Source organism: Symphalangus syndactylus, chromosome 13 (genome assembly GCF_028878055.3).
Source record: "Symphalangus syndactylus isolate Jambi chromosome 13, NHGRI_mSymSyn1-v2.1_pri, whole genome shotgun sequence".
Lineage (NCBI taxonomy): Eukaryota > Metazoa > Chordata > Mammalia > Primates > Hylobatidae > Symphalangus > Symphalangus syndactylus.
The window spans coordinates 86,179,186-86,207,128 of record NC_072435.2 but is presented as its reverse complement, the minus strand read 5'-3'; the positions used below and the strand labels follow the sequence as shown (position 1 = coordinate 86,207,128).

At 36.9% G+C, this 27,943-nt stretch overlaps 1 protein-coding gene and 1 long non-coding RNA gene across 2 annotated transcripts; one reads left to right on the top strand and one right to left on the bottom strand.

The window, feature by feature from the left end:
- The first annotated feature begins 14 nt into the window (after positions 1-14).
- LOC129459958 (uncharacterized) lies at positions 15-27,727 on the top strand. The gene is made up of 3 exons (XR_008650108.2): positions 15-152; positions 25,636-25,817; positions 27,524-27,727. It is a non-coding gene; the product is annotated as an uncharacterized lncRNA (long non-coding RNA).
- LOC129459957 (putative uncharacterized protein encoded by LINC00615) lies at positions 2,996-12,989 on the bottom strand. Its single transcript, XM_055237369.1, has 4 exons — positions 12,905-12,989; positions 11,295-11,506; positions 5,175-5,244; positions 2,996-4,012 (listed from the first exon to the last, which is right to left on the bottom strand). Exons 2-4 carry the CDS (start codon positions 11,348-11,350, stop codon positions 3,797-3,799), a joined length of 342 nt encoding a protein of 113 aa, XP_055093344.1. The 5' UTR covers positions 11,351-11,506; positions 12,905-12,989; the 3' UTR covers positions 2,996-3,796.
- Positions 27,728-27,943: the final 216 nt, after the last annotated feature.

Below are 27,943 nucleotides of genomic sequence, written 5' to 3'. Positions count from 1 at the left end.
TTGTTCCACAGTGCTATGGATCTTCCTTAGAAGAACATGAAGTTGCTTCTGTGGAACTGGTTATCAGCCATGGCCTCAACAATCCATAATCCAGTCATGGAGAGGATTCCCCATGGTCAGAAGTCAACTTGCACATCTAGTTAAAGTCCAAGGTAACTGCAAACAATGGAACATAGCTTAGGTTTTGAAGCCTTGTTATTGGATATAGTCTTTATCCTAAGTTCTGAGCAGCCATAAAAATAGTTTTCCAGAATGGATTTTTTTTTAGATAAAAAGATTATCTACCTTTTGGGGGTGGAATATCTTATTTTGTTTTTGAATTTGTCTCTGTTATAAAGAGTAAAACAAAGATGTGTAAGTGTGAGTCTCTGTGAGCTAGTTTCTGATGTCTAAACAGCAATTACCTATAGAGAATACATCATTCAAAATAATAGCTGACCTTTTTTCTTTTTTTTTTAACTAGCCAGATATTGTGATGCTTGCTTTACTAATCCTGACGGCTAATATGAAATAATCAACCCATGTCAGGGGTTGAAGGGATTGGTCATCCCAGGATACCCACCATTCTAACCACCCACTATCATGTAATGAGGGGGATCTTAGGGTTTCCTGCTCAGCATGATTGGAGCACCATAGTTCTCAACTCCCATGGAGAGCCTCTTGCACAGTTTATTCAGTACAACTTGATGATCCCGTGCCCTTTACAGTGTTAGTATGGCTCTGAATAACCCAGTCTTTAGTTTTAGAGGTATGTGTACACTTGAAGGGAAAATACAATTTTCCAAAATAAATTCATTATTATTAAAATCATTTCAAACTTTATTGGGTGAACACAGTGAGGATGAGGTGCTAGTTAGGCATTTCTTTCAAGAATGGAGCTATTTTGCCAGTTGTCAGAAAAAGAACATTATAAATCATAAAACATGATTATAGGGCCTGGACTTGATAAGCATCGTTGCTGTCTATTCTGAGGTTTTTCTTCTCACGTAGAGAGTCTGGCATTTTCATCCTCTAGAGACTGACAGCATTTCTTGATTTGTCTTCATTACTTTGTCTCCACAGTAACTTAGAGGAATTTTATTTTCCGTGAAAATATTAGCCCTCTAAAGATGGTAAATACACTTTACATCTAGAGATCAACTCTGAATTCTGAGCATGATTTTATGAAGTTTTAGAACATCCATATATGAGGAAGACAGTATTTGTAACATATTTAGTTCCATTAAAATAAATGTAAGAGGTGAAATGACCAATCTCCTCCAGCTAACACCAAACCTACAGATCTGGGAAATAAATGATACATCTCCCATAGGTGACCTTGGGTTAAGGGAGTCGATAAGACTAAAAAAAAGTCCTTAAATTATATTTTTTTTTAGCAGCATAATAAAATGATACATGCAGCCATGTTTTGTATTCAATAAGGTTTATGTTAATGTAAAACAACTGAAAATTACTCAATGTTGTCAAATCACTTTGGCCTTGATTATCTATATATTAAAATGGAAATCAGAATGTGGCTATCTTAGCTGTTTCAGTAGTTAAGTAGGATTTTTCTTTATTTAGTTTTAGTTAATTAGTGGAATACAGTCCAATGTCAAGGTCGGCTAATGGAAGAGAAGAAAAGATTTGGATGTGGCATGGGAAGGCCTGGATGTGTGTTCATGCTGCCTAAGTGACCTGTGGTGGTGGCCACTGGCCTTGGGTTTCTGTTTCCTCAGTGTTAGTGATTATACTTTATCACTTAGGTATATTGTGAAGACAAAATACTCAATATTTAAGAAGAATTGTATTATAACTGCAAAACGCTGTTGATCAATGTTAAACTACATTTTACAAAGTCGTCTCACATAATTTCTGAACATTAGTTCAGTCTAAATTTATTAGCAAGCCCCAGAAAATCTCATAGCAATTCTATTGGGCTGACATATCAGATATTTCAGTTGTTATTAATGCCACAGAACTAAGTATGAACCAGCTTGTCCTTCAAATGTAGTTTTGGCTTCTGGTAAAATAGTGTGTAAATGGACACTTCACATGGTCTACTGCCATGATATTTAAAGTGTGGTCTATGAACCAACAGCACTGACACCCAGGTGTTAGATCCATTGCAGAAGCCTCATGGGAATTTAATGATTAAGACTGTGGTTTATGCATTCAAAACTATCATTTTTTTACTTGTGTGACCTCAGGGTTGTTACTGAAATTTTGACATCTCATTTTCCTCATCTATAGTACCTACCTCATGGATGAAATGAGATTGTAAAGACTAAGTGAGATAATAGTTACCAAACGCTCCCAACAGTGGCATTCAATACTTCCTAGTATCCAGTAAATACACAAATGAGGTCATAGACATATTATGTGGTGTCAAAAAGTTACTTGTTAGTGATGCGAGCAACTGTAAGTGTAAAATCTCCCAAAATAACAAAATGATTCATTAACTCTGTCTTATTTCCCCTAGTATAACTCTAATCAGATACATTACCTTTGAGCTGCAGATACCATTATGCAGACTATATGAGAACCAGTTAAATCTCTAGAGTTGAACTCCTTCCCAAGATAATATTCTCTGTCCTTTATCTCCCCTCTGTCCTTACCCTTGCCCCAGGTCAATGATGTTTCCTTTTATGGTTGACATTAATGCCCTAATGGTTGGTGCTAAGAATTACCTGTCCTTTTCCATAGAAGTAATGGATAGTTGAATGCATGTTTTCAAAATCAAAATCAATGCAACTGTAATACTTGAAAAAAATTTGTTTGTAGTGGGTTAATAGTTTATATAAGTGATGTGATGACAATCTAACACAGGAATATTTTATGTGTATATATATCAATATACACATTTGGTGGGAAAAAATGCCTGAGTGGGATAAATTGTTATAAATGTTGCTTTGTTGCTTCTCATCTATAATTAAAGTAAAATCAAAATTTTGCTTTAGAAAAATATTCGTAAGAATTTATAGGTAACTTTATAGGTGTATAACTGGATATCATTCCTAATATTACCACTTTATTGAAGGTTCTGTTTTATGCTGCACTTAAAGTTAAGCTCATTGTAGATTAAGATACAGATACAGATATATGAAAACGCCAAACAACATTTAATGCCTGTTGTAAGTCACTTATGTAGAACAGTTAAACTATCAAAATGTAGATGTTAGATTTCAAAACACATTTGAGTACATGCAAGGTGGTTAACATACATTATCACATTTAAACATATAACTATCCTATGAACTAATGCTTTATCTCCCTTTTTATAGATAAAATACCTGAAAATCAAAGGAAATTGTTTCAGGACCCAAGTCCTCTATTTTAGTTAAAAGCTGTAGGTACACTGTGTTACTTGAACTTGCTGTTGTTTTATTTCAAACAACCTATCTAGAAAAAAACTTCCTTTAATAAATTTGACCTGAGTCCAAGGAGGGTAGGCACCTAGAGAGGAGATACTTAAATCCCTGTTTCAATTATAATTCTTATGCTAGCACACACAAATGTCAAGAATGTGATATGCAAGGTATAATTCACCATTGCCAGGCCACTGGGCTAGAATCAGTCATCCTAGAGTCTAAGTGCTTTTTGTGGTCAGGAGGAATTAGAAGAGAGTTATTTGGAGGATCAAGACACTGAAGAATATACTGTTTGAAAGGTGTTTGTATTGCTTGGAGCCCAGAGAGTGGGACCAACAAACAATACAAGGCGGTGTGGAGTAACATGCTGTTTTAATGAACGCCTGGGTTCAGGCGGGCTGAGGCCTAAGATGGCGTCAGCCCCAAGTGAGGACAGGACAGGGGTTTTACAGTCCTCGGTAAACAGGAAGTGTCCCAGTCTGACGTGAGTGCTGCGTAGTACCCGGATGGCCTCTTTCTGTATCTTCAGGGGTACGTGTTTTCCGGCAAGCGTAGGTGTCTTCTGGCCAGGGTAGATGTCTTCCAGGCAGCTCTCTTACTGCTTTTGCTGTCTTGCTGATGCACGCTGCTGGTGCAAGTGGTCTTGCGTCTTGGGACTGGGCCTCAGAAGGGGGAAGTTATTCATTCCCTTAAGCTTTCAGGCTCTGGGGAGAATCTTTTACTGCTCTACCTATATATTGCTGCATGGTAATATGATCTAGTAGTTCTACTACAAGGGGCAGGTGGGAGGCAGGGAGGGAGTGTTTGAGACAAATGTATTCCTGGAACAAACTACATTTAAATACTTCTCTGGCATTGCCTCAAATCAAGTATACTTTCATTTCAAGATAAATCCAGTCAAGATGGGTATAACAAGTGCAGAATTTAACTTTTAGATGTCAACCATTTTAGAAATCCGCTTACATATAAATACTTGTATAAATAGAGATACATAGCAGAGTTTCTCTAACAGAAAAATCCTATATTCAGAAGGATTCCCAAGGGGAGTGACTGACAATTGCCCTCCTTGAATAATGGGCAGCTATATGATACTACATAATAGAGCTGAAATATTCTCTGTAACTATGAACACTAGGTCCTAATGCCCTACAACTTTGAGCCCCTAGTGACTTTTGACAGCTTGCTAGGGTCATTTCTCCACTGCAGATGCTATAGTACCCTAGTCGGTCTACCTTAGTATAACAAAATTATTTCCAACATGTAGACCATGCATGTATTTCTAACTGATTTCCAACTACTAGAGTATCTATAATTATCTCAATTATTGTAAAATTTAACATACAAACAATGGCTTTAAATAAAAAGCTTATAGATTTTGTATGTTGAAAGGTCATCAGCTCAAATCTTTTATTCCTCCCTTCTTTTTATACAGAAAATATATTAATGTTTTCTATATGAATATCACATGCAGAACTGTTTTTTACAATTTAAAATACATGGTCCTATTTCCCGCAATAAGAAGTTCTAGTTTTAATTTAAAAAAAAATTGTCCTGCCCAGTGCAATGGCTCATGCCTGTAATCCCAGCACTTTGAGATTGTATGAGCCCAGGAGTTCGAGACCAGCGGGGGCAACATGGAGAAACCCCATCCCTATCAAAAAAAGTAATGTTTGTTATCTGAGGTATGGTGGCCCATGGCTGTGGTCTCAGCTACTCGGAAGGCTGAGGTGGAAGGATGGCTTGAGCCCAGGAGATGGTGGAAGTTGCAGTGAGCAGAGATGAAGCCACTGCACTCCAGCCTGGGTGACAGAGCAAGACGCTTACCTTGAAAAAAAAAAAAAAGGAAGGCTTTTGCTTTTGACCACCAATTCCACCAACTGGTCCTAGTTTTGCACTATAGAAAAATAAACAAAGGTATTATATTTCAAACACAAAAAGGACTTGGCTGTATTTGGACTATGTTTTGAAGAAGCTCCCCTACTTATTTATGCCATTGTTCATGTTACATAGGTTTTGACTTACCTTCTTTCTAGGCTGCTTGCTTCATTCTAAATCTTTTTCTTTTTCTATTTTGGATGTTGCTTTTAGAATGGTTATTCTCAACTTAAGACACTAATCACATACTATCCATGCACTCTTCTCATGAGCTGGACACTCTTTCTATTCAGCTATTAAGCTTGTGCTGCCTAAATTCAATACTGTGATTTCAATAAATAAATGCAATGCAATATTTAGTGAAGCATAGACAGTACCAAGAGTTGTAATAAAATTTTAATGATTACTGCATGTTCTCTTACATTTTGATTTCTTTTAAATTCTATTGGTGATATTTTATTATCCCAGGAAGGTTATTTTGAGTAAACTTTTAACACCTAAGACTAGAAATCCACATTTCTCTTTAAAAATTTAGATTTGACATTAACTGGCATTTTTAGCTGTTATTTAAGCTATTAATATTGGCATCTTCTGGTGGTTTCAGAGGGCATTTGAAATTTTTATAATGATTGATAGTTCTGTTATCATGCATTATTTGTGTATCCTCTCCTATGAATATATTTAGATTTTTAGCATGTCACTTTTAGTCCTAGTAATTTGAGACTCTTAACTGGTGTTAATTTATCATTTATCACAAAAATTTCTATTAGACTGCACATTTCATATGACATTTATCATTAAATAGTATCACCAAAAGCAGAATTTTAATGCTGCCATATATAATTACAGTTCTTATTTTTTATTAATTTTTATTGATTGCAGAATTTCCTTGAACTGGGAGATTATAATATAGGATGGCAAGCTGAGGTCAAAACTAAGTGGCTCTATATGTTCCCCTGGCAGCCCCCAGTGGATTTTTCCAAAATCAATGTTCATCTTTTTTAAAAAAAGAATAATGAGTATTTAATGTTTTCTCTTAGTCTTAAAAAGTTTTGTGAATTCTACATTATTTCCTGAAGAAATATTTAAATACAAAACAAATTTAATAAAATAGCTTACTTTTCTCTCCACTGTCTATATTGCCTTCTTACGTAGAACTTATGCTCTACAACTATTAATATATAGGTGCCACCTAGTGGCAAAGGCAAAACATTTAAATGTAAGCTAATGATAGATGAGCTGTTGTACTATATTCACAGATGCATTTTTTAGAACACATAATACATTAATACAAATGCAAAAAGAGTACTGTAATGGTATTGTGACAAAGCACCGTATTAAGATAGATACTTAAATTATTTATTTGAATATGCTGCTATATGGCTTGGTGTTTAAAAGTTAGTATCTTTTTGACCTATAAGGCTAAGCCATAAACATAAACTACCAAAGTGTGTGAAGGAAAGGGGGAAAACATTGGCCCACAAGAGTGCTTGAGGCCTGTGGATTATTATTTTGATAAAGTTATAATAATTTTATTCCATGAATCATATTTTATCTGTCTATTCGAATTCCTTTGACAGTAACACCACTAATTAACATTCACAATCTGCACTGACAGTGTATTTGTTTTCCTTTAAATACTGATAATAAACAAGACAATTATCAAATTTGAAATTGCTAAACTAAATAATGCTTAACACTTTAATCTCGAGAAATAAAAATGAGAGTATGTATCCATTGGCCTGGTAGTGAAAGCAGGACTTGTGATAGTCAATCACCTCCTGGGACTCAAACACGGTGTAATCTGTTAATGATCATGGCCACTAATTAGAGTACATCTTGTTAGGGAAAGAAACAAACTTGCTTGCTTGTTGGTCTGGCACCCAGAAGATAATTAATATTTTTATTGCTGCCTGATTCCCAGCTCTTTCCAGCTGCTGTCTAGGTCTAGTGGGAGCACAAATCAATGCTACGAGTGGGCTCTGCCTTAGCCTGAGAGAGAGTTTCTGCATTTACAACTGCCTTAGTGATGCATTCATCAGTTCCTCCACAGTGCTTCTAGAAAGAGGTGCTCTGTACTTCTTGCTTTGTACTTCGTTAACACTTCACTTTATTGGTATTTCCATTATCCTTTCTAAATTCTCGTTAATTACCTGTGGTTCTCTTCTGTCTAGAAAAGGCTATAGGGCAAGGAATTGATCATCTTTCTACTTCCAGTGCACAATCTTGCACATAAGAAGCCCTTAATATGTAATTTCAATATTTAAAAAAAGAATAAAATAAAAATAAATCTATGAAATGATCTATGATTCTTAGGTAGTTCCAACAGAGAAGCATAATGACTTATCCATGTGTGTACTAAAACCTACTTCATTAGTAAAGCAGAAGAAAGAGTAAGTAGAGACTCAACCACATCTCTTGTACTCTAAACTGTGTGGTATAATAGCCCTGTCCTCATGCATAGATTTGCACAGGAACTGAACACAAAATTTTTTAATGTAACAAGAAGCTCTTGGTTCCAACTTGCTGGGCCACAGAATCACCATGAGTATAAACCATCTTAAAAATGCTCATGGCAATGTTCCTGTTTCTAAAAGGCACATGAAAATACATTTTTAAATTATTATAATTTTACAGTTTAGAGTACCTGGTGAAGCTTAACATAGCCAACACTTACTTTATTCTGTTTCACTTTGCTGAGTGCTTACCTTGTGTAGGACCTGTGCTAAGAACATATGCTTAGTTTAGCAGTGAGAAAGCCAATGCTAAGAGCTCTTGACCAAGTTATCCAGGATCCCACAGCTAATAGGTGACAGAGGTTGGAAACCACATAGTCTGTTTCCTTATATCATTAAGTCCACTCTGAAATGGAGGGGAGTGTGATGAAATCTTAGATTCAGTTCACATTATTCAAGGACATAACTTTGAGTCAATAGCCAAAGCCAAACTTTTGCAGTCATAGTGCATATTGTAATGCTGTCCTGGAAAAAGTGCTGAGTCTCAGTAATTGATGTCCAAAAGTTCTGTGATAAATTATTTATGTGATGAGACATTTTAAAGAGAGTGAAGAAGCAGAGTGCAAAACTGTGCTAGAATATTCACATCATTAAAACGGTTCCCTGGCCCCTTTTCCCTTTCTTCTAAGGTGAAAGTGTAAAGTTCACTCTGATTGCAGAATTCTTAATTCTCTAAATTAGGAATCAGCCTTTACTAATGGAAGTAGGTAGAAATGGAAAACTGCTAGCTACTGGCAGGAGAAGAGCCCAAGAGCTGCTATGTGGCAGTCACAATTAGGAAAAAAATAAAATACAGTATAAAAGCAAAGTAATAGCACTATCTGAAGGTCAGTTGAAAGAAAATGGATATAATGAAGAATGAAAGTTAAAGGTTGAAAAGATTTGCCATGAAAGTATCAGAAATTTCAGGGCAGGCAAAAATCTAAATAGACACTATGGATTAGATTTAGTAAGAAATAAGAACTTGTCTAAGAACACTCTTATAAGTAAGATATTATAACTCCTATTTCACTAAGAGTACCATCAGATTCAGCCAGAAGTAAAGGAAAAGACAGAGAGTTTAAATGTTGGTATACCTTAAAACATATTCACCTTGTAAACTGGAGATAATTAGTGCTTCTTGAATTTAGCATAGCTAAGGAATGTTACAGGTGGATTGCCAAATAATGTAAATGATTTTAATAAGCAGGGATAAAATATCAAGTTTACTTATCCAGGTATATAAATTCATCTTAGTTCATCAAAGAATCTTTTCTATCCCATGATCAAATATACTACTGATTTCTAAAATTTTATATCTATATATAGAGAGATATACACACAATATGTATATATATTGTGTATATATATACACAAAATAAATAATTACATACATATAATTTCATATGACAAAACAGTTTCCTTTGGTGTACCGCCAGCTCTTGATTATCTATCAAGATGATTATGGCAGGGATAATCTCAAAAGTGATAGAATAATTCATATTTACCTTTACCTTACAAAGATTAACTATGCCTTCTACAGTAGACTCATTTTTTTGTGAGAGGGTTATAGATTCCATAAACATATACTTAAAGCAGGGGACAGGCCTAATTTGAGGGGCTATTTAGTCACTCATTCACCCATTGTGTCTCATGTTCCTTCTAAATGCCACGCATTCTTCTAAATGCTATTGATACATCTAGGAGTTATATTCAAATTGTTTAACCACTGGTTCTATGGGCACCAAGTAATCAGAACAGACACTGCTCAAATAGCACCTCAGGAATAATTGTATATAAAAATATTCACTGTTACCAAGAGGTTTTCCACTTAATGGGGAAGATTGAGTTAACAGGCAGTCACTAGACAGTTTGACAACTGTTCTAATAATTGTAAACACAGCATACATAAAACTTTTTCAAATAATCCCTTAAGTTTTTTCCCTATTAGACTCTTGCCTACTTTATAATCTTGATGAATTAAAATTTATGATCCAAAAGTATCTAATTAACCAAAAATTATCTTCAGAGCATGTGATTTAATTTAAAATTATATTTTGACTTTTTAGAAAGTTGATTTTGAAATTAGTAGCTTGTTTTTATGAAACAAAACAAACTTTTCATGGTTGCCAAAGCATCCATTTCAACTTAAAGATACGTTGCATTCTTTCAAGTTCCCATATCTGCAACGTGGCATGTAAAGATTACAACATGGCTCATATTTTATGTTAAATGTGCTTTCAGAAAATGCAGTGATTCTCTAAGACATTTATCAAAAACATCAGAAATTCAAGTACAGAAAAATAACCCATTTTTACTTGAATGAACCAACTAAATTATTTCCCACTTTACTTGCTCTCATTTGGAGATCTAGTTATAAATTCTCAGAAACTAATAAATGAGTTTAAGGAGAAACATCTTTGTTAATTTCTGAGGCTTAATTCAGATAGAAATTCTTTTACATGTAAGAATCTTAACAATTGTACTAATTAAAACTATTTTTTAATTGTAAAAATTGCCAAAAATATAAGTTTTATACTCATAATCAAATGGATATCTATTTTGTAAAAAATTCTATATTCTAAAATCTCTCTGGATATGGAGAAAGTCATTAAAATCAAGCCCTAATGAATAAACAAAAGCTACATGCAGTTCTGTGTTAGAAAAAACAATAAAATTGTGCACAAGCACACTTTCTAGGTCTACAAGGTAGTCTATTTTTCCTAGGTGGCCCACCACATTTGCTGAAATATGACACAGTTTTGCATAATTTTTTTCCTTAAATACATACGCCATTAGATATTACGCAGCATATGTGGTGCATTGCAGATGTTGCATTAACTCGTGTTAATTTCCCCTAGGTGGCGATCTTTTCAAAGAAGCTGTACAGGCACTTCCATCTAAGAAAATTGAGTTAATATAAATGTATATATACCCCACTCTAGCTATTAATAATACTACCTTTGTCTACACAGAAGGGAAAATACAATTTTTTGGTGGGGACACAATATAAATTTAAAGGCTCTTCTCAAAAACCTTGAAAATAATATAGATATTATCTACTTTAAGAACTTAAATACCTGTTGGAGAAAAGATATTTCAAAAACATTAGTTCTGGGATATTGGTTAATTGTGGACGTAGCATGATAAATCATACTCAAATTTTAGTTTCTGGACTCATTGCTTACAGCTTTTTTTCCTAAAACCCCAACATTGGTGTTTAATGAAATAACAATGGGTTTCATCCATCTCTTTAGAGTTATAATTGTTGTTGCTGTTTTTCATGCTGTTCATAGCTGCTCTTTTGTGACAGCTCCTTTAGGTGGTATATCCCACTGGTGAATGAAACAGGTGACTAGGCAAGGCTAAGCTCGCTTACATCTTAGCCCGTTCTGTAATATATTGAAAGGCAGGAGGAGACATTAAAATAGAAAAACAGACTACTTAGATGTAGATAAATGATATGGAGCAGAAAATATTCTAAAATTCAGAAGAAAAAGACCTTTCTTCCTATTCAGACAGTCTCCTTACTTCTATATTTATATAGAACATATAAAGCTTCTGAGACACTCACCCATACACACTTGACATTTGTATATATAAACTTAGCCTTCCTCTGCTTTGGAACATCACCTCCTGCTTTTGCTTTGTTTGTTATTTTAAATTTTCCCTTGCTGCACCCTAAGGCTTTAACCATCAAGAGATGTGAGGCTGGCAGTGATGACGCATGACTGCAGCTTCCTTCTCCTAAATGCAGCCACAGAGCAATCAAAGCATCCCATAAGCCTTCAAAAAAAAAAAGGGGGGGGGGGTATAGAATTAAAATAAAGATATTTGCTATTTGCAAAGAAACTTTATATTAATTATGTAGTTTGACATTTGCAACTGCCCTGAGAAGTCAAAAAGCAGGAATCATCATCATCCCCATTTTACAGATAAACCTGAGAAGAATTAAGGTCTTTCATTAGAGTTAAAAAGTTCGCCACCGGAAACCCAAGATTCAAAGAATTTTCTGATTCCTTTGTAAGTTCACTAATGTTTCAGCTGTAACCAGCTCTTCATAATGAGACTCATACTATGTCTCCACTGCCTTCCCTTGGCTTCGTCCTGCTCACAAATAACATGAGTTTACTCCTGTATTCACTATGAAGAGTGGTTTCAAATTTGAAGTGAGGTGTCTAAATAGCCCCTGGGAAAGGATTTATTGAAGTAACTTATAAGAACCTCTCAACTCTATGTTTGGTACCCTGAGCGGAGGCCATGGGCAATAAAATTAAGCACTGGAGTTCCGTGTACTTACTAAAATTTTGGCCCGAGTTCCATTTGGATCTTTGACAGACTAACTTTCTGTATCTTGCAAACTTACCCTTGGCCACTTTTCAAAATGTTAAGTTCATCAGCTCCATTATCTCAATGTATGAATCCATCCTCCCATAAAGTCTTGTTGATGTTCCTTTTTCCCAACTCCTCACCATTGCCTTCCTTCTCTACTCTTTCCACTGTGACCTTTGGAAACCTCCAATCAGAACCAGCTGTAAAATTTGTGGAGCCCAGCGCAAAATGTCAATGCAAGGCTCTTTGTACAAAAAGTAGGCAAAAAAAAAAAAAAAATCACATTCCTCCTGTGATTTATCTCTAAACCAGTTATGTGGCATTTTTGTTCTTTTGTTTTGTTATTTAATCTCATGCTCTTTGGGGCATGGAAATACATGCGAGGCAAGTGCAAACCCTCACAGGTACCTGGGTCCTGCCCACAACTCAAACTGTGGGGCTCATACACCTGACCTTGTCCCTTCCCAGACCCATGCTTAGGCCTCCACTATGGGTAGCAGTGGTCATTGGGCAGGTCAGGGGGAGCAGATAGCTGTGATTCTGTTCTGAGAAGGTGAGGAGGCGGGAAAGCAGTGGAAAGGCAGTATCACAGGTGGGACAAGATTCCCAGCTCTGGCACATCTACTAATATTCCATCAGATTCCATTTACAGAACACAAATTCCAAGATAATCTTGTTAAGAATTTCAAGATATGTCCACAGAGCATTAAGCCCCAAGAGCAGGGTTCCTTTTTTAGAGTGAGGCTCTATTTGAGGGCACTGAGAGCAGTCACGAAATTGTGCCTTCCCCCTCCAAAATAAATGGCTTTCCCCACATTCTCAACCTTTTTACAGATCAGATCTCTGTCTTACTGAAATCTGGTGCTCCTCAGAGGTATTTGGTTCCTTGGAATCTGCCTGAGCATGCATTACTTATTCTCTCATGCTTATGGGACCTGGAGGAAAGGGAAGCAGGAGGAATTTTCAACTTCACAATGCTGACTCACTTATAAAGGATTACTCTTTCAACCTAATGTCAACGAGGTGCATATCCTGACTGTGGTTCCACTACACTCTACAACTTTTCATCAGTCAGCCTCCTGTATTCTATTCCCTCTTTCACTGATTATTTCTTTGCCTCTAGAGTACAATCTTCTTCTCACCCTCAAACCTTGCCATCCTCCAGCTATGTTGAAAATCCATGCAACAATCTCTGTCACGGGCGTTTGATCTCAGCCCCATTGCTCTTCAACTCCACTTTAATAATTTTGAGGTCATATCTTGCACCTTGACATAGCCAAGAGGCACTAGAACTAGGAAATCTTACATTTTAACCTCCTGTTCTTTGACAATTTTCCCCTGTTGTGTTCTCTAACCCTTTACTCTCGTAAAGACTGATCCAACTTTTTAGGGGAGAGAAAAAGATTATTTGGATGCAATAGAGATAGGATTTTATTTTCTCTCAAAGATTTTAAATCATCATATATCAAATGCCCAATGTCATATGTTTTGTATCTTTGTAGTAGATTTCATGTATGTTTGATAGTATTATCACATTTCCAACAATTTTATATGCATACTACTCACACACACACTTGCACACGCACTTCGATTCTGGAAATTTAAGGTGAAGGAGCACAGGCTTTCCTTCCATTCTCCATCCTGCTAACTCTCCAGATAAGTTCATTACAAATTTTCTTTGAAATTGTTAAGAGTCTCAGACCCTCCAGAACTCATTTTTATTTCACTCTGCCAAATTTTTCTGGCTTCACTGTAATCAGTAATGTATACATTTCACAATCTTACTTGAATTGCTTTCTTAAAAATATATTATCTCTTGTCTTTCAAAATATCTTATCTCTTCTCTTTCCATTGAACCGGTCCAGGAAACCATCAACTTGGAGTCAATAAAAATGACAAAAAATAGTACCAAACATTGCATGTTTCATATGTTTTAACTTGGTTTTATCTGATTTAATCTTCACAGTGATCTTATGAGGTGAACACAATTATCCCCAATTTACATATAAGAGAATTGTGCATTAACAAATTTCAGTGACTTGTTTGTATTATTTTTGAAGTTAGGATTTGTGACTCTCAAACTTTAGTATGTGAAAATACCATCTAAGAAATTAAAAGTGATCTAGAAGTGATCATGGCAGACAGGAGGAAGGACTAGATTATAGCTCAGTACAGAGCAGCTTGCGGAAACTCACTTTATGAATTTTGGCTCCAGATCGACTGCGAGAACAAACCAGCAATCCCGAGAGGACCCACAGACCCTCTGAATGAAGCAGATTGCTACTGCAGGACCTGTGAAACACCCCAAATATTGTGAGGGCCTCAACTGCAGAAGTGAGAAAGGGAGACCCTTCTCTCCCAAACACACACCCCCACTGGAGAAGCTGAAGGTCTATTTGCAAGACAAGTTTCTGACTTTACCTGCAGCTGAGTCAATTTAGAGAGCTGAGTGAAATACAGGGGTACAGGAAGCAGCAGAAAGGCCCTGGGAGCTTGCTGCATCCCCTAGCAGGCCATTCCTGCCTGGCACCACAGGGATCCACAGGGAGGGTGACCAGAGGAGCAGGGGGTAAAACTCCACAGAGAGAAAGAATTCTCTAGCTGAAATTTGTAACAATTTGAACAGAGTGAGAAGCCTCCTGGCCAGAACTTGGAGGAGGGCACATATGTGGTGTGCAGACTCCACAGACATGGGAAGAACCAAGCCCTTTTCTTTCCCAGCTGGGAGGCAGGTAGCATCAGGCAAGTTTTCAAGCCCAACTTGCTCTCCGCCTGGAAACAGACTTGGGGCCGTTGTGTGGGGGCACAGTGGGAGTGAGACAGGCCCTTTGGTTTGTGTGGGAGCTGGGTGAGGCCTGCAACTGCTGGCTTTTCCCCACTTCCCTGACAACCTGCATGACTCAGCAGAGGCTGCCATAATCCTTCTAGGTACACAACTTCAGTGACCTGGGAATCTCACCCCCTTCCCCAACAGCAGCTGCAGCATGACCTGCCCAAGGAGAGTCTGAGCTCAGACACATCTAGCCCTGCCCCCACCTGATGGTCCTTCCCTATCCATCTTGGTAGCAGAAGAAAAAGAGCATATAATCTTAGGAGTTATAGGGACCCACCCACTGCTGGTACCTCTGCACACTACTATAGCTGATGCTTTCTGGAAAGCGCCACCCCCTGGCAGGAGGCCAACGAACACAAAAAAAGAGAATTCAACCACCAAAGCTAAGAACACTCAGAGTTCATTGCACCCCACCACCACCTCCACTGGAGCCGGCACTGGTATCCACAGCTGAGAGACCCATAGATGGTTCACATCACAGGACTCTGTGCAGAGAGCCCCCAGTACCAGCCCAGAGCCAGAACTCTCTGGGTGGCTAGACCCAGAAAAGACACAACAATCACTGCAGTTTGGCTCACAGGAGGCCACATCCACAGGATAAAGGGGAGAGTACTACATCAAGGACACCCCATGGGACAAAAGAATCTGAACAACAGCCTTCAGCCCTAGACCTTCTCTCCAACAGAGCCTACCCAAATGAAAAGGAACCAGAAAACCAACCCTGGTAATATGACAAAACAAAGCTTCTTAATAACCCCCAAAAATCACACTAGTTCACCAGCAATGGATCCAAACCAAGAAGAAATCCCTGATTTACCTGAAAAAGAATTTAGGAGGTTAGTTATTAACCTCATCAGGGAGGGATGAGAGAAAGATACAGCCCAATGCAAGGAAATAAAAAAAAAATGATACAAGAAGTGAAGGGAGAGATATTCAAGGAAATAGATAGCTTAAAGAAAAAACAATTAAAAACTCAGGAAACTTTGGACACACTCTTAGAAATGTGAAATGCTCTGGAAAGTCTCAGCAATAGAATTGAACAAGTAGAAGAAAGAAATTCAGAGCTCAAAGACAAAGTCTTCAAATCAACCCAATCCAACAAAGAAAAAGAAACAATAATGAGAAAATATGAACAAAGTCTCCAATAAGTCTCGGATTATGTTAAACAAACAACTTAAGAATAATCAGTGTTCCTGAGGAAGAAGATAATTCTAAAAGCTTGGGAAATATATTCAGGGGAATAATCGAGGAAAACTTCCGTGGCCTTGCTAGTGGCCTAGACATCCAAATACAAGAAGCACAAAGAACACCTGAAAAATTCATTGCAGAAAGATCTTTGCCTAGGCACATTGTCATCAGATTATTCAAAGTTAAAACGAAGGAAAGAATCTTAAGAGCTGTCAGACACAAGCACCAGGTAACTTATAAAAAAAAAAAACCTATTAGATTAATAGCAGATTTCTCAGGAGAAACTCCACAAGCTAGAAGAGATTTGGAGCCCTATCTTCAGCCTCCAAACAGTTAGCCAAGAATTTTGTATCCTGCAAAACTAAGCATCATATAAGAAAGAAACATGCAGTTGCTTTCAGACAAACAAATGCTGAGAGAATTTGCCGTTACCAAGCCACCACTACGAGAACTGCCAAAAGGAGCTCTAAATCTTGCAACAAATCCTGGAAACACATCAAAACAGAACCTCTTTAAAGCATAAGTTACACAGGACATATAAAACAAAAATAAATATTAAAAAGCAAAAACATAAAACAAAAATCCCAAAGTATACAGGCAACAAAAAGCACAATGAATGCAATGGTACCTCATGTTTCAATACTAATATTGAATGTAAATGGTCTAAATGCTTCAGTTAAAAGACACAGAACTGCAGAATGGATAAGAACTCACCCACCCACTATCTGTTGCCTTCAGGAGACTCACCTAACACATAAGGACTCACATAAAGTAAACGGGAGGGAAAAGCCATTTCATGCAAATGGGTGCCAAAAGTTAGCAGGGGTAGCTATTCTTATATCAGACAAAACAAATTTTAAAGCAACAACAATTAAAAGAGACAGAGGGACAGTATATAATGGTAAAAGCCCTTGTCCAATAGAAAAATATCACAATCCTAAACATATGCACACCTAACACTGGAGTTCCCAAATTTATAAAACAATTACTAGTAAACCTAAGAAATGAGATAGGCAGCAACACAATAATAGTGGGGGACTTCAGTACTCCAATGACAACACTAGACAGGTCATCAAGACAAAGTCAACAAAGAAACAATGGATTTAAAATACACCTTGGAAGAAATGGACTTAACAGATATATACAGAACATTTCACCCAACAACTGCAGAGTACACATTCTGTTCAACAGCACATGGAACTTTCTCCAAGATAGCCCATATGATAGGCCATAAAACGAGCCTCAATAAATTTAATAAAATTGAAATTATATCAAGCACTCTCTCATACCACAGTGGAATAAAGCTGGAAATCAACTCAAAAAGGAACCTTCGGAAACACGCGAACACATGGAAATTAAATAACCTGTTCCCAAATGAACATTAGGTCAAAAACGAAATCAAGATAACAATTAAAAAATTCTTCAAACTGAATGACAATAGTGACACAACCTATCAAAACCTCTGGGATACAGCAAAGGCACTGCTAAGAGGAAAGTTTCATAGTCCTAAGTGCCCACATCAAAAAGACTTAAAGGGCGTAAACTGACATTCTAAGGTCACACCTCAAGGAATTAGAGAAACAAGAACAAACCAATCTCAAACCCAGCAGAAGAAAGGAAATTACCAAGATCAGAGCAGAATTCAATGAAATTGAAACAGCAATGACAATGAAAATACAAAAATATAAATGAAAAGATAAATAAAATTGATAGACCATTGTAAGATTAACTGAGAAAAGAGGAGAGAAAATCCAAATAACCTCACTAAGAAACAAAACAGGAGATATTGCAAGTGACACCACTGAAATATAAAAGATCACTCAGTGTTACCATAAACATCTTTATGCACATAAACTAGAAAATCTAGAAGGGATGAATAGATTCCTGGAAAAATATAACCCTCCTAGCTTAAATCAGAAAGAATTAGATACCCTCAAGACGTCAATAATAAGCAGCGAGATTGAAATGGTAATTTTTAAAATTACCAACAAAATAAAGTCCAGGACCAGATGGATTCACAGCAGAATTCTAGCAGACATTCAAAGAAGAATTTGTACCAATCCTTTTGACAGTATTCCACAGGATAGAGAAAGAAGGAACCTGCCTTAATTCATTGTATGAAGCCAGCATCACCCTAATACTAAAACCAGGAAAGGACATAACTAAAAAATAAAACTACAGACCGATATCCTTGATGAACATTGATGCTAAAATCCTTAACAAAATACTAGCTAACCAAATCCAACAATATGTCAAAAATATAATCCACCATAATCAAATGGGTTTCATACCAGTGATGCAGGGATGGTTTAACATATGCAAGTCAATAAATGTGATATACCACATAAAGAGAATTAAAAACAAAAATCACATAATCATCTCAATAGATGCAGAAAAAGCATTCTAAAAGCCCAGCATCCCTTTATGATTAAAACTGTTAGCAAAATCAACAAACAAGGGACATACCTTAATGTAATAAAAACCATCTATGACAAACCCACAGTCAACATAATACTGAATGGGGAAAACTTGAAAGCATTCCCTCTGAGAACTGGAACAAGTCAAGGGTGCCCACTCTCACTAGTCCTCTTCAACATACTACTGGAAGTCCTAGCCAGAGCAATCAGACAAGAGAAAGAAATAAAGGGCATCCAAATCAGCAACGAGGAAGTCAAACTATCATTGTTTGGTGATGATATGATCATTTACCTAGAAAACCCTAAGGACTTCTCCAGAAATCTCCTAGAACTGAAAAAAGAACTCAGCAAAATTTCTGGATACAAGATTAATGTAAAGAAACCAGTAGCTCTTCTATACACCAACAGTGACGAAAAAGAGAATCAAATCAAGAACCCAACCCTTTTTACAATAGCTGCAGAAAAAATAAAATATTTAGGAATATGCCTAATGAAGGAGTTGAAAGACCTCTACAAGGAAAACTACAAAACACTGCTGAAAGAAATCATAGACAACACAAACAAATGTAAACACATCCCATGCTCATGGATGGATAGAATCAATACTGTGAAAATGACCATACTGCCAAAAGCAATCTACAAATTCAATGCAATCCGCATCAAAATATCACCATTATTCTTCATAGAACTAGAAAAAAACAATTCTAAAATTCATATGGAACCAAAAAAGAACCTATATAGCCAAAGTAAGAGTAAGGAAACAGAACAAATCTGGAGGCATCACACTACTTGATTTCAAAATATACTGTAAGGCCATAGTAATCAAATCAGCATGGTACTGGTATAAAAATAGGCATACAGACCAATGGAACAGAATAGAGTACCCAGAAAGAAACCCACATACTTACAGCCAACTGATCTTTGACAAAGCAAACAAAAACATAGAGTGGGGAAAGGACACCCTTTTCAACAAATGGTGCTGGGATAGTAGGCTAGCCACATGTAGGAGAATTAAACTGGATCCTCATCTCTCACCTTATACAAAAATCAACTCAAGATGGATTAAGGTGTTATACCTAAGACCTGAAACTATAAAAATTTTGAAAGATAACATTGGAAAAAACCTTTTAGACATTGACTTAGGCAAGGAATTCATGACCAAGAACCCAAAAGCAAATGCAATAAAAACAAAGATAAGTAGCTGGGACCTAATTAAACTAAAGAGCTTTTGCATGGCAAAATGAACAGTCAGCAGAGTAAACAGACAACCCACAGAGAGGGAGAAAATCTTCACAATCTATACATCTGACAAAGGACTAATGTCCAGAATCTACAGTGAACTCAGACAAATCAGTAAGAAAAAAACAAACAATTGCATCAAAAAGTGGTCTAAAGACATGAACAGACAATTCTCAAAAGAAGTTATACAAATGGCAAACATATGAAAAAATGCTCAACATCACTAATGATCAGGGAAATTCAAATCAAAATCATAATGAGATACCATCTTACCCCTGCAAGAATGGCCATAATAAAAAAATAAAAAAACAGTAGATGTTGGCATGGATGTGGTGAACAGGGAACACTTCTACACTGCTGATGGGAATGTAAACTAGTACAGCCACTGTGCAAAACAGTGGAGATTCCTTAAAGAACTAAAATTAGAACTACCATTTGATCCAGCAACCCCACTACTGTGTATCTACCCAGAGGAAAATAAGTCATTATTCAAAAAGAATGCTTGGACATGCATGTTTATAGGGGCACAATTCAGGGATAAGACACTACAAATATGGTTCATTGTATACTGCTCCGGTAATGAGTGCACCAAAACCTCACAAATAACCATTAAATAACTTAGTCATGTAACTAAATTCCACCTGTACCCCAATAACTTATGGAAAAATAATAAATATATTATATTATAAAAAGAAAATACCATCTGAATTTTTTTTTAATACTTAAGTTCTGGGATACATGTGCAAAACATGCAGGTTTGTTACATAGGTATACAAGTGCCATGGTGGTTTGCTGCACCCATCAACCCATCATCTACATTAAGTATTTCTCCTAATGCTATCCCTCCCCTAGCCCCATACCCCCCAACAGGCCCCAGTGTGTGATGTTCCCCTCCCTGGGTCCATGCATTCTAATTGTTCAACTCCTACTTATGAGTGAGAACATGTGATGTTTGGTTTTCTGTTCCTGTGTTAGTTTGCTGAGAATGATGGTTTCCAGCTTCATCCATGTCCCTGCAAAGGACAGGAATTCACCCTTTTTTATGGCTGCATAGTATTCCATGGTGTATATGGGCCACATTTTCTTTATCCAGTCTATCATTGATGGGCATTTGGGTTGGTTCCAAGTCTTTGCTATTGTGGATAATGCTGCAATAAACATACGTGTGCATGTGTCTTTATAGTAGAATGATTTATAATCCTTTGGATATATACTCAGTAGTTGGATTGCTGGGTTAAATGGTATTTCTGGTTCTAGATCCTTGAGGAATCACTACACTGTCTTCCACAATGGTTGAATTAATTTATACTCCCACCAACAGTGTAAAAGTTTTCTATTTCTCCACATCCTCTCCAGCATCTGTTGTTTCCTAACTTTTTAATGATCGCCATTCTAACTGGCGTGAGATGGAATCTCATTGCGGTTTTGGTTTGCATTTCTCTAATGACCAGTGATAATGTGTCTTTTTTCATATGTTTGTTGGTTGCATAAATGTCTTCTTTTGAGAAGTGTCTGTTCATATCCTGTTGTGGGAAGTCAGGGACCCTGAACGGAGGGACCAGCTGGAGCCACGGCAAAGCAAAGGAACATAAATTGTGAAGATATCATATTAATATGGATATTTATCAGTCCCCAAATAATACTTTTATAATTACTTATGCCTGTCTTTAATATCTTAATCCTGTTATCTTCATAAGCTGAGGATGTACGTCACCTCAGGACCACTGTGATAATTGTGTTAATTGTACAAATTGATTGTAAAACATGTGTGTTTGAACAATGTGAAATCAGTGCACCTTGAAAAAGAACAGAATAATAGAGATTTTTATGGAACAAGGGAAGACAATCATAACGTCTGTTTGCCTGCAGAGTTGGGCAAAAAGAGCCATATTTTGATTCTTGCAGAGAGCTTATAAATCGACGTGCAAGTAGGAAAGATATCACTAAATTCTTTTCCTAGCAAGAAATATTAAGATTAATATGCTGGGAAAGGAATGCGTTCCTAGGGGGAGGTCTATAAACGGCCACTCTGGGAATGTCTGTCTTATGCAGTTGAGATAAGGACTGAGATATGCCCTGGTCTCCTGCCTAACCCTCAGGCTTACTAGGGTGGGGAAAAACTCTGCCCTGGTAAATTTGGTCAAGACTGGTTCTCTGCTCTCAAACTCTGCTTTCTGTTGTCTCAGATGTTTATCAAGGCAATACGTGCACCGCTGAACATAGACCCTTATCAGTGGTTCTGCTTTTGCCCTTTGTCCTGTTCCCTCAGAAGCACGTGATCTTTGTTAGACCCTTATTAGTGGTTCTGCTTTTTGCTCTTTGAAGCATGTGATCTTTGTACCTACTCTCTGTTCTTACACCTCCTCCCCTTTTGAAACCTTTAATAAAAACTTGCCAGTCTGAGACTCAGGTGGGCATCACAGTCCTATCGATATGTGATGTCACCCCTGGCTGCCCAGCTGTAAAATTCCTCTCTTTGTACTGTCTCTCTTTATTTCTCAGCTGGCCAACACTTATGGAAAATAGAAAGAACTTACATTGAAATATCAGGGGCAGGTTCTTCCAATAATATCCTTCACCCACTTTTTGATGGGGTCATTTGTTTTTTCTTGTAAATTTGTTTAAGTTCCTTGTAGATTCTGGATATCCACTCTGATGATAGTTTGTTTTGCTGTGCATAAGCTCTTTAGTTTAATTAGATCCCATTTGTCAATTTTGGCTTTTGTTGCCATTGCTTTTGGTGTTTTAGTCATGTAGTCTTTGCCTATGCCCATGTCCTAAATGGTATTATTGCCTAGGTTTTCTTCTAGGGCTTTTATGGTTTTAGGTCTTATGTTTAAATCTTTAATCCATCCTGAGTTAATTTTTGTATAAGGTGTAAGGAAGGGGTCCAGTTTTAGTTTTCTGCATATTGCTACCCATTTTTCCCAACACCATTTATTAAATAGGGAATCCTTTCTCCATTGCTTGTTTTTGTCAGCTTTGTCAAAGATCAGATGGTTGTAATGTGTGGTGTTAATTCAACATCCCTTCATGTGATAAAACTCTCAATAAACTAGGTATTGATGGAATGTATCTCAAAACAATAAGAGCTATTTATGACAAACTCACAGCCAATATGAATGGCAAAAGCTGGAAGCATTCCGTTTGAAGGCCTTTTATGCATCTATTGAGATAATCATGTGTTTTTTGTGATTGGTTCTCTTTATGTGATGGATTATATTTATTGATTTGCATATGTTGAACGAGCCCTGCATCCCAGGGATGAAGCCTCTGTTCTGCTCCATTGGTCTATATATCTATTTTGGTACCAGTACCATGTTGTTTTTGTTACTGTAGCCTTGCAGTATAGCTTGAAATCAGGTAATGTGATGCCTCCAGCTTTGTTTTTTTCTTAGGATTGTCTTGGCTATGCATGTGATTTTTTTGGTACCATATGAAAGTAGTTTTGGTACCATATTTAAAGTAGTTTTTTCTAATTCTGTGAAGAAAGTCAATGGTAGCTTGATGGGGGTAGCACTGAATCTATAAATTACTTAAGGCAGTATGCCCATTTTCACATATTGATTCTTCCTATCCATGAGCATGGAATGTTTGTCCATTTGTATGTGTCCTCTCTTATTTCCTTGAGGAGTGGTATGCAGTTCTCCTTGAAGAGGTCCTACACTTCCCTTGTAAGTTGTATTCCTAGGTATTTTATTCTCTTTGCAACAATTGTGAATGGGAGTTCACTCATGATTTGGCTCTTTGTCTGTTATTAGTGTATAGGAATGCTTGTGATTTTTGCACATCGATTTTGTATGCTGAGACATTGCTGAAGTTGCTTATCAGCTTAAGGAGATTTTGTGCTGAGACAACTGGGTTTTCTAATTATACAATCATGTCATCTGCAAACAGAGTCAATTTGACTTTCTCTCTTCCTATTTGAATACCCTTTATTTCTGACCTGATTGCCCTGGCCAGAACTTCCAATACTGTGTTGAATAGGAGTGGTGAGAAAGGGCATCCTTGTCTTGTGACAGTTTTCAAACAGAATGCTTCCAGCTTTTGCCCATACAGTATGATATTGGCTGTGAGTCTGTCATAAATAGCTGTTAATGTTTTGAGATACGTTCCATCAATACCTAGTTTATTGAGAGTTTTTAGCATGAAGGGATGTTGGAAGGCCTTTTATGCATCTATTGAGATAATCATGTAGTTTTTGTGATTGGTTCTGATTATGTGATGGATTACGTTTATTGATTTGCATATGTCAAACCAGCCTTCCATCCCAGGGATGAAGCCAACTTGGCTGTGTGGATAAGCTTTTTGATGTGCTGCTAGATTCAGTTTGCCAGTGTTTATTGAGGATTTTCGCATCGATGTTCATCAGGGATGTTGGCCTGAAATTTTTGTTTTTGTTCTTGTGTCTCTGCCAGGTTTTGGTATCAGGATGATGCTGGCCTCATAAAATGAGTTACGGAGGATTCCATCTTTTTCTGTTGTTTGGAATAGTTACAGAAGGAATGTTATTAGCTCCTCCTTGTAATTCTGGTAGAATTGGGCCATGAATCTGTCTGGTCCTGGGCCTTTTTTGGTTGGGAGGCTACTAATTACTGCCTCAGTTTCAGAACTTATTATTCGTTTATTCGGGGATTCAACTTCTTCCTGGTTTAGCCTTGGGAGGGTGTATCTGTCTAGGAATTTATCCACTTCTTCTAGATTTTCTAGTTTATTTGCATAGAAGTATTCTCTGATGGTGGTTTGTATTTCTGTGGAATAAGTGGTTATTTTCCCTTTATCATTTTTTATTCTATCTATTTGATTCTTCTCTCTTCTTTATTAGTCTGGCTAGCAGTCTATCTATTTTGTTAATCTTTTCAGAGAAACAGCTCCTGGGTTCATTGATTTTTTGACGGCCTTTTCGTGTCTCTATCTCCTTCACTTCTGCTCTAATCTTAGTTATTTTTTGTGTTCTTCTAGCTCTTGAATTTGTTTGCACTTCCTTCTCTAGCTATTTAAATTGTGATGTTAGGGTGTCGATTTTAGAGCTTTTCTACTTTCTCCTGTGGGCATTTAGTGCTATAAATTTTCCTCTAAACACTGTTATATCTGTGTCCCAGAGATTCTGTTACATTGTGTCTTTGTTCTCATTGGTTTCAAAGAACTTCTTTATTTCTGCCTTAATTTCGTTATTTACCCAGTTGTCATTCAGGAGCAGGTTGTTCAGTTTCCATGTAGTTGTGCACCTTTGAGTGAGTTCTTAATCCCGAGTTCTAACTTGATTGCACTGTGGTCTGAGAGACTGTTATGATTTCTGTTCTCTTTCATTTGCTGAGGAGTGTTTTACTTCCAATTATGTGGTCAATTTTAGAATAAGTGCAATGTGGTGCTGAGAAGAATGTATATTCTGTTGATTTGGGGTGGAGAGTTCTGTAGGCCAACACCATCTAAAATCTTAAGTAAGATTTCTAGGTCCCACCCTAGAGATTCTGATTTTGGAGGGGTGGGTGTGGTATAAGAATTTGTATGTTTAATAAACCTCCAGATGATTCTGATAGTGAGGCTCACTTGGGCCTTTCATAACTCTCCTTTTATTAGGTCTTTATTTGGACTTGCCCAGCAGAAGAAAGACTATCAAGAGGGAGTAGACAGCTTGGGGAGCCCTTGTTCTTTCTTTTTGGCCCTGGCTCATTAATTTTGCCCTTTATGAGCAAATTAAGATTAGAATTATTTGTGCCCGAAACTAAGTTGACTTTGAAAACTAAGTCATACAATGAATAACAGAAAATATTAGCTCTCATGATCAATCAGTTATATGAAAAATTGTTTTACTTAAGTTATTGACTCAACTTGAAAGCATACCATTAGTTATTAGCAAGTCTAATAATACTGTTAATTTTTTTTTTAACTGACTTTTCTGGTAGCGCTTCTCTCACGGGGGCAACAGCTGCGGGGATTCTGTCCCTTGTAGACCCTTGACCCAGAGACCGATGAATCAAGTACACAGACACACAGATATTCTGCTTTACCAGTCCAACTGAGTGTGTCTGAGCCACTTACAGACTCCAGCAGAGTCCTGTAAACAGTTGCGACTCAGCCTCCATCGGTGAGACTTGCGTTTATTTAGTAAAGATTAAAAGGTCGTGAGTAAATACCACTAGAGGGTAAAGATTAAAGGCCAGGTCCCAAGGCCTAAAGCAAACACCATTTGTGGGTAATAAACTTCTGCCGACCCCCCAGTAGGGGGCAGTTAAGCATCTGTGGTAGGAAAAAGGTTAGTCTTAGGCCTACATAAGAGTGCTACCACAGCTGGTGCCTGGTGTGAGGAGTGCTACCACAGATTTTGACTATTGTGACCTTCAATAAAATTTTTTTTGGTGAGCAATATTACCAACAGAATGCTGCAATACTTCTAGTTCTAACCAGGAGCAAGTATAACACACAGAGATATGCACTGGTACTCTGCATAATTATTCACATAGTGAATAAAAGTTAGATGAACAAGATTATAAATCTTGTTATAATAAAATCTTATATAAGAATCTTTTTAAAAAACACATTATTTTAAATATGTCAATAGCCGAAACAACTGAGATTTTGTTTTTAATAACCTGTGATATTTCTAGTTCATTAATAATATATGCACTGTAGACAGTATTGCCTTTGAAAATCTTAGATACTACTTGCCTTGCAGAGAATTTCACCCTTCCATAATTCCTATACATACATTTTAACTTGATTTAATGGCATTCATATTATTCAAAAGTCCCCAGTGTATCTGAAAAACCTCTGAAATGTTATATTCCATTTTTCTCCCCCTTACGTCAGTGGTTGCTTTATTAGATGTAGACAGCTGGGATAGCATATGTTTCTTTAAAAGAAACCTTTAAAATTTAAAATTTGGAGAGCACTCTTTTAAAATCCACCAGGGTGAGTTTAATTTCTTCTGAGATATCTGAAAAGATTCAAACATCAACATGTAAGAAATCTCACTCCACACTCGAATGTACACTGCATGGGGAGTTAAGTCCGGAGATGTTTTCATTAACTTTTGATGCAATTTTATATAAATCATTTAAATTAATTGTATTGATTGCCTTATTTATAAATCAAGGTTGATTTGGTATTTTAGAGTATTGCACTTTAGAGTATTTTATTTTTAAGGTATTATTGAGGTACTCTGGTACCTTAGAGTATTTTTTTAAGACCACATGTAGTGATGAAAGAAAAAGCACAGTGAAAAATATAGGAGCCACAAGATAGGAGAGAAAGTTGTGCTTATTGGACATCTGCTGTATTTCAGGCACAATGCCAAGCACATCACATATAGTTTCCATTTAAGCCTCACAATCTGCTCTGTAGTATGGACATATTATCCCTATTTAAAGGAGAAGATTTTAAGGCTCTAAGAAATTAACTAGTTTGCTTAAGGCTAAACAGTAAATTGTGCAGCAGTGATTAGCAAATTCTGCTGATTCCATCTTCTAAATGTGTCCAGAATCTAACTACTTCTCACCATCTTCACGATTACCACTTTGGCATAAGCTACCACCAATTATTGCCTCAACTATTGCAGCAGTTCAACTCATACTTTATTTTTGCCATCTCCCTGGAGTCTGTTCTTAACACATAAGAGGGAGCCCTCTAAAATTTGTCAGATCATTCACACCCCTCCTCGAAACTCTCAAAGGACTTCCTTCATTCAGAATAAATAGCAAAGTCCTTAATGTGTCATAGAGTCCCTGAATTATTTAGGCTTCTGTCTCTTATTATTTCTTTGACTTTTATCTCTTATAATTCTGTTATTTACAGGCTGTTATCCACAATGGCCAGCTGACCTCCTTGCAGTGCTTCAACCATTCTAGGCATGCTCCCTCTTGGAGTGTGTGTATGGAGCTCTTCTCCCCACCAACGATGATCTTCCCCCATATGTACTCGTGTATCTCCTCTTCATCTCTTTCAAATCTGCTCAAATGTCACCTTTTCAATGAAACTTTACTTAAATATTATCACACTCAGCCCTCTCCCTTTAAACTACCTCTTCTCATCTTTTTCTCCTTACAACATATCATAATCTGCCATAGGAAAAATACAAAACAACACACTGATTAGTTGATAGTTTATCCCATTCCCCACTGGTAAGTAAGCATCATGAGGGTAGGTACTCTTCTGTTTTGGTGCATTGTGGTGTCCACTTGGGAGTGGACCCACAGTTGAATCTCTTCCCTGTAA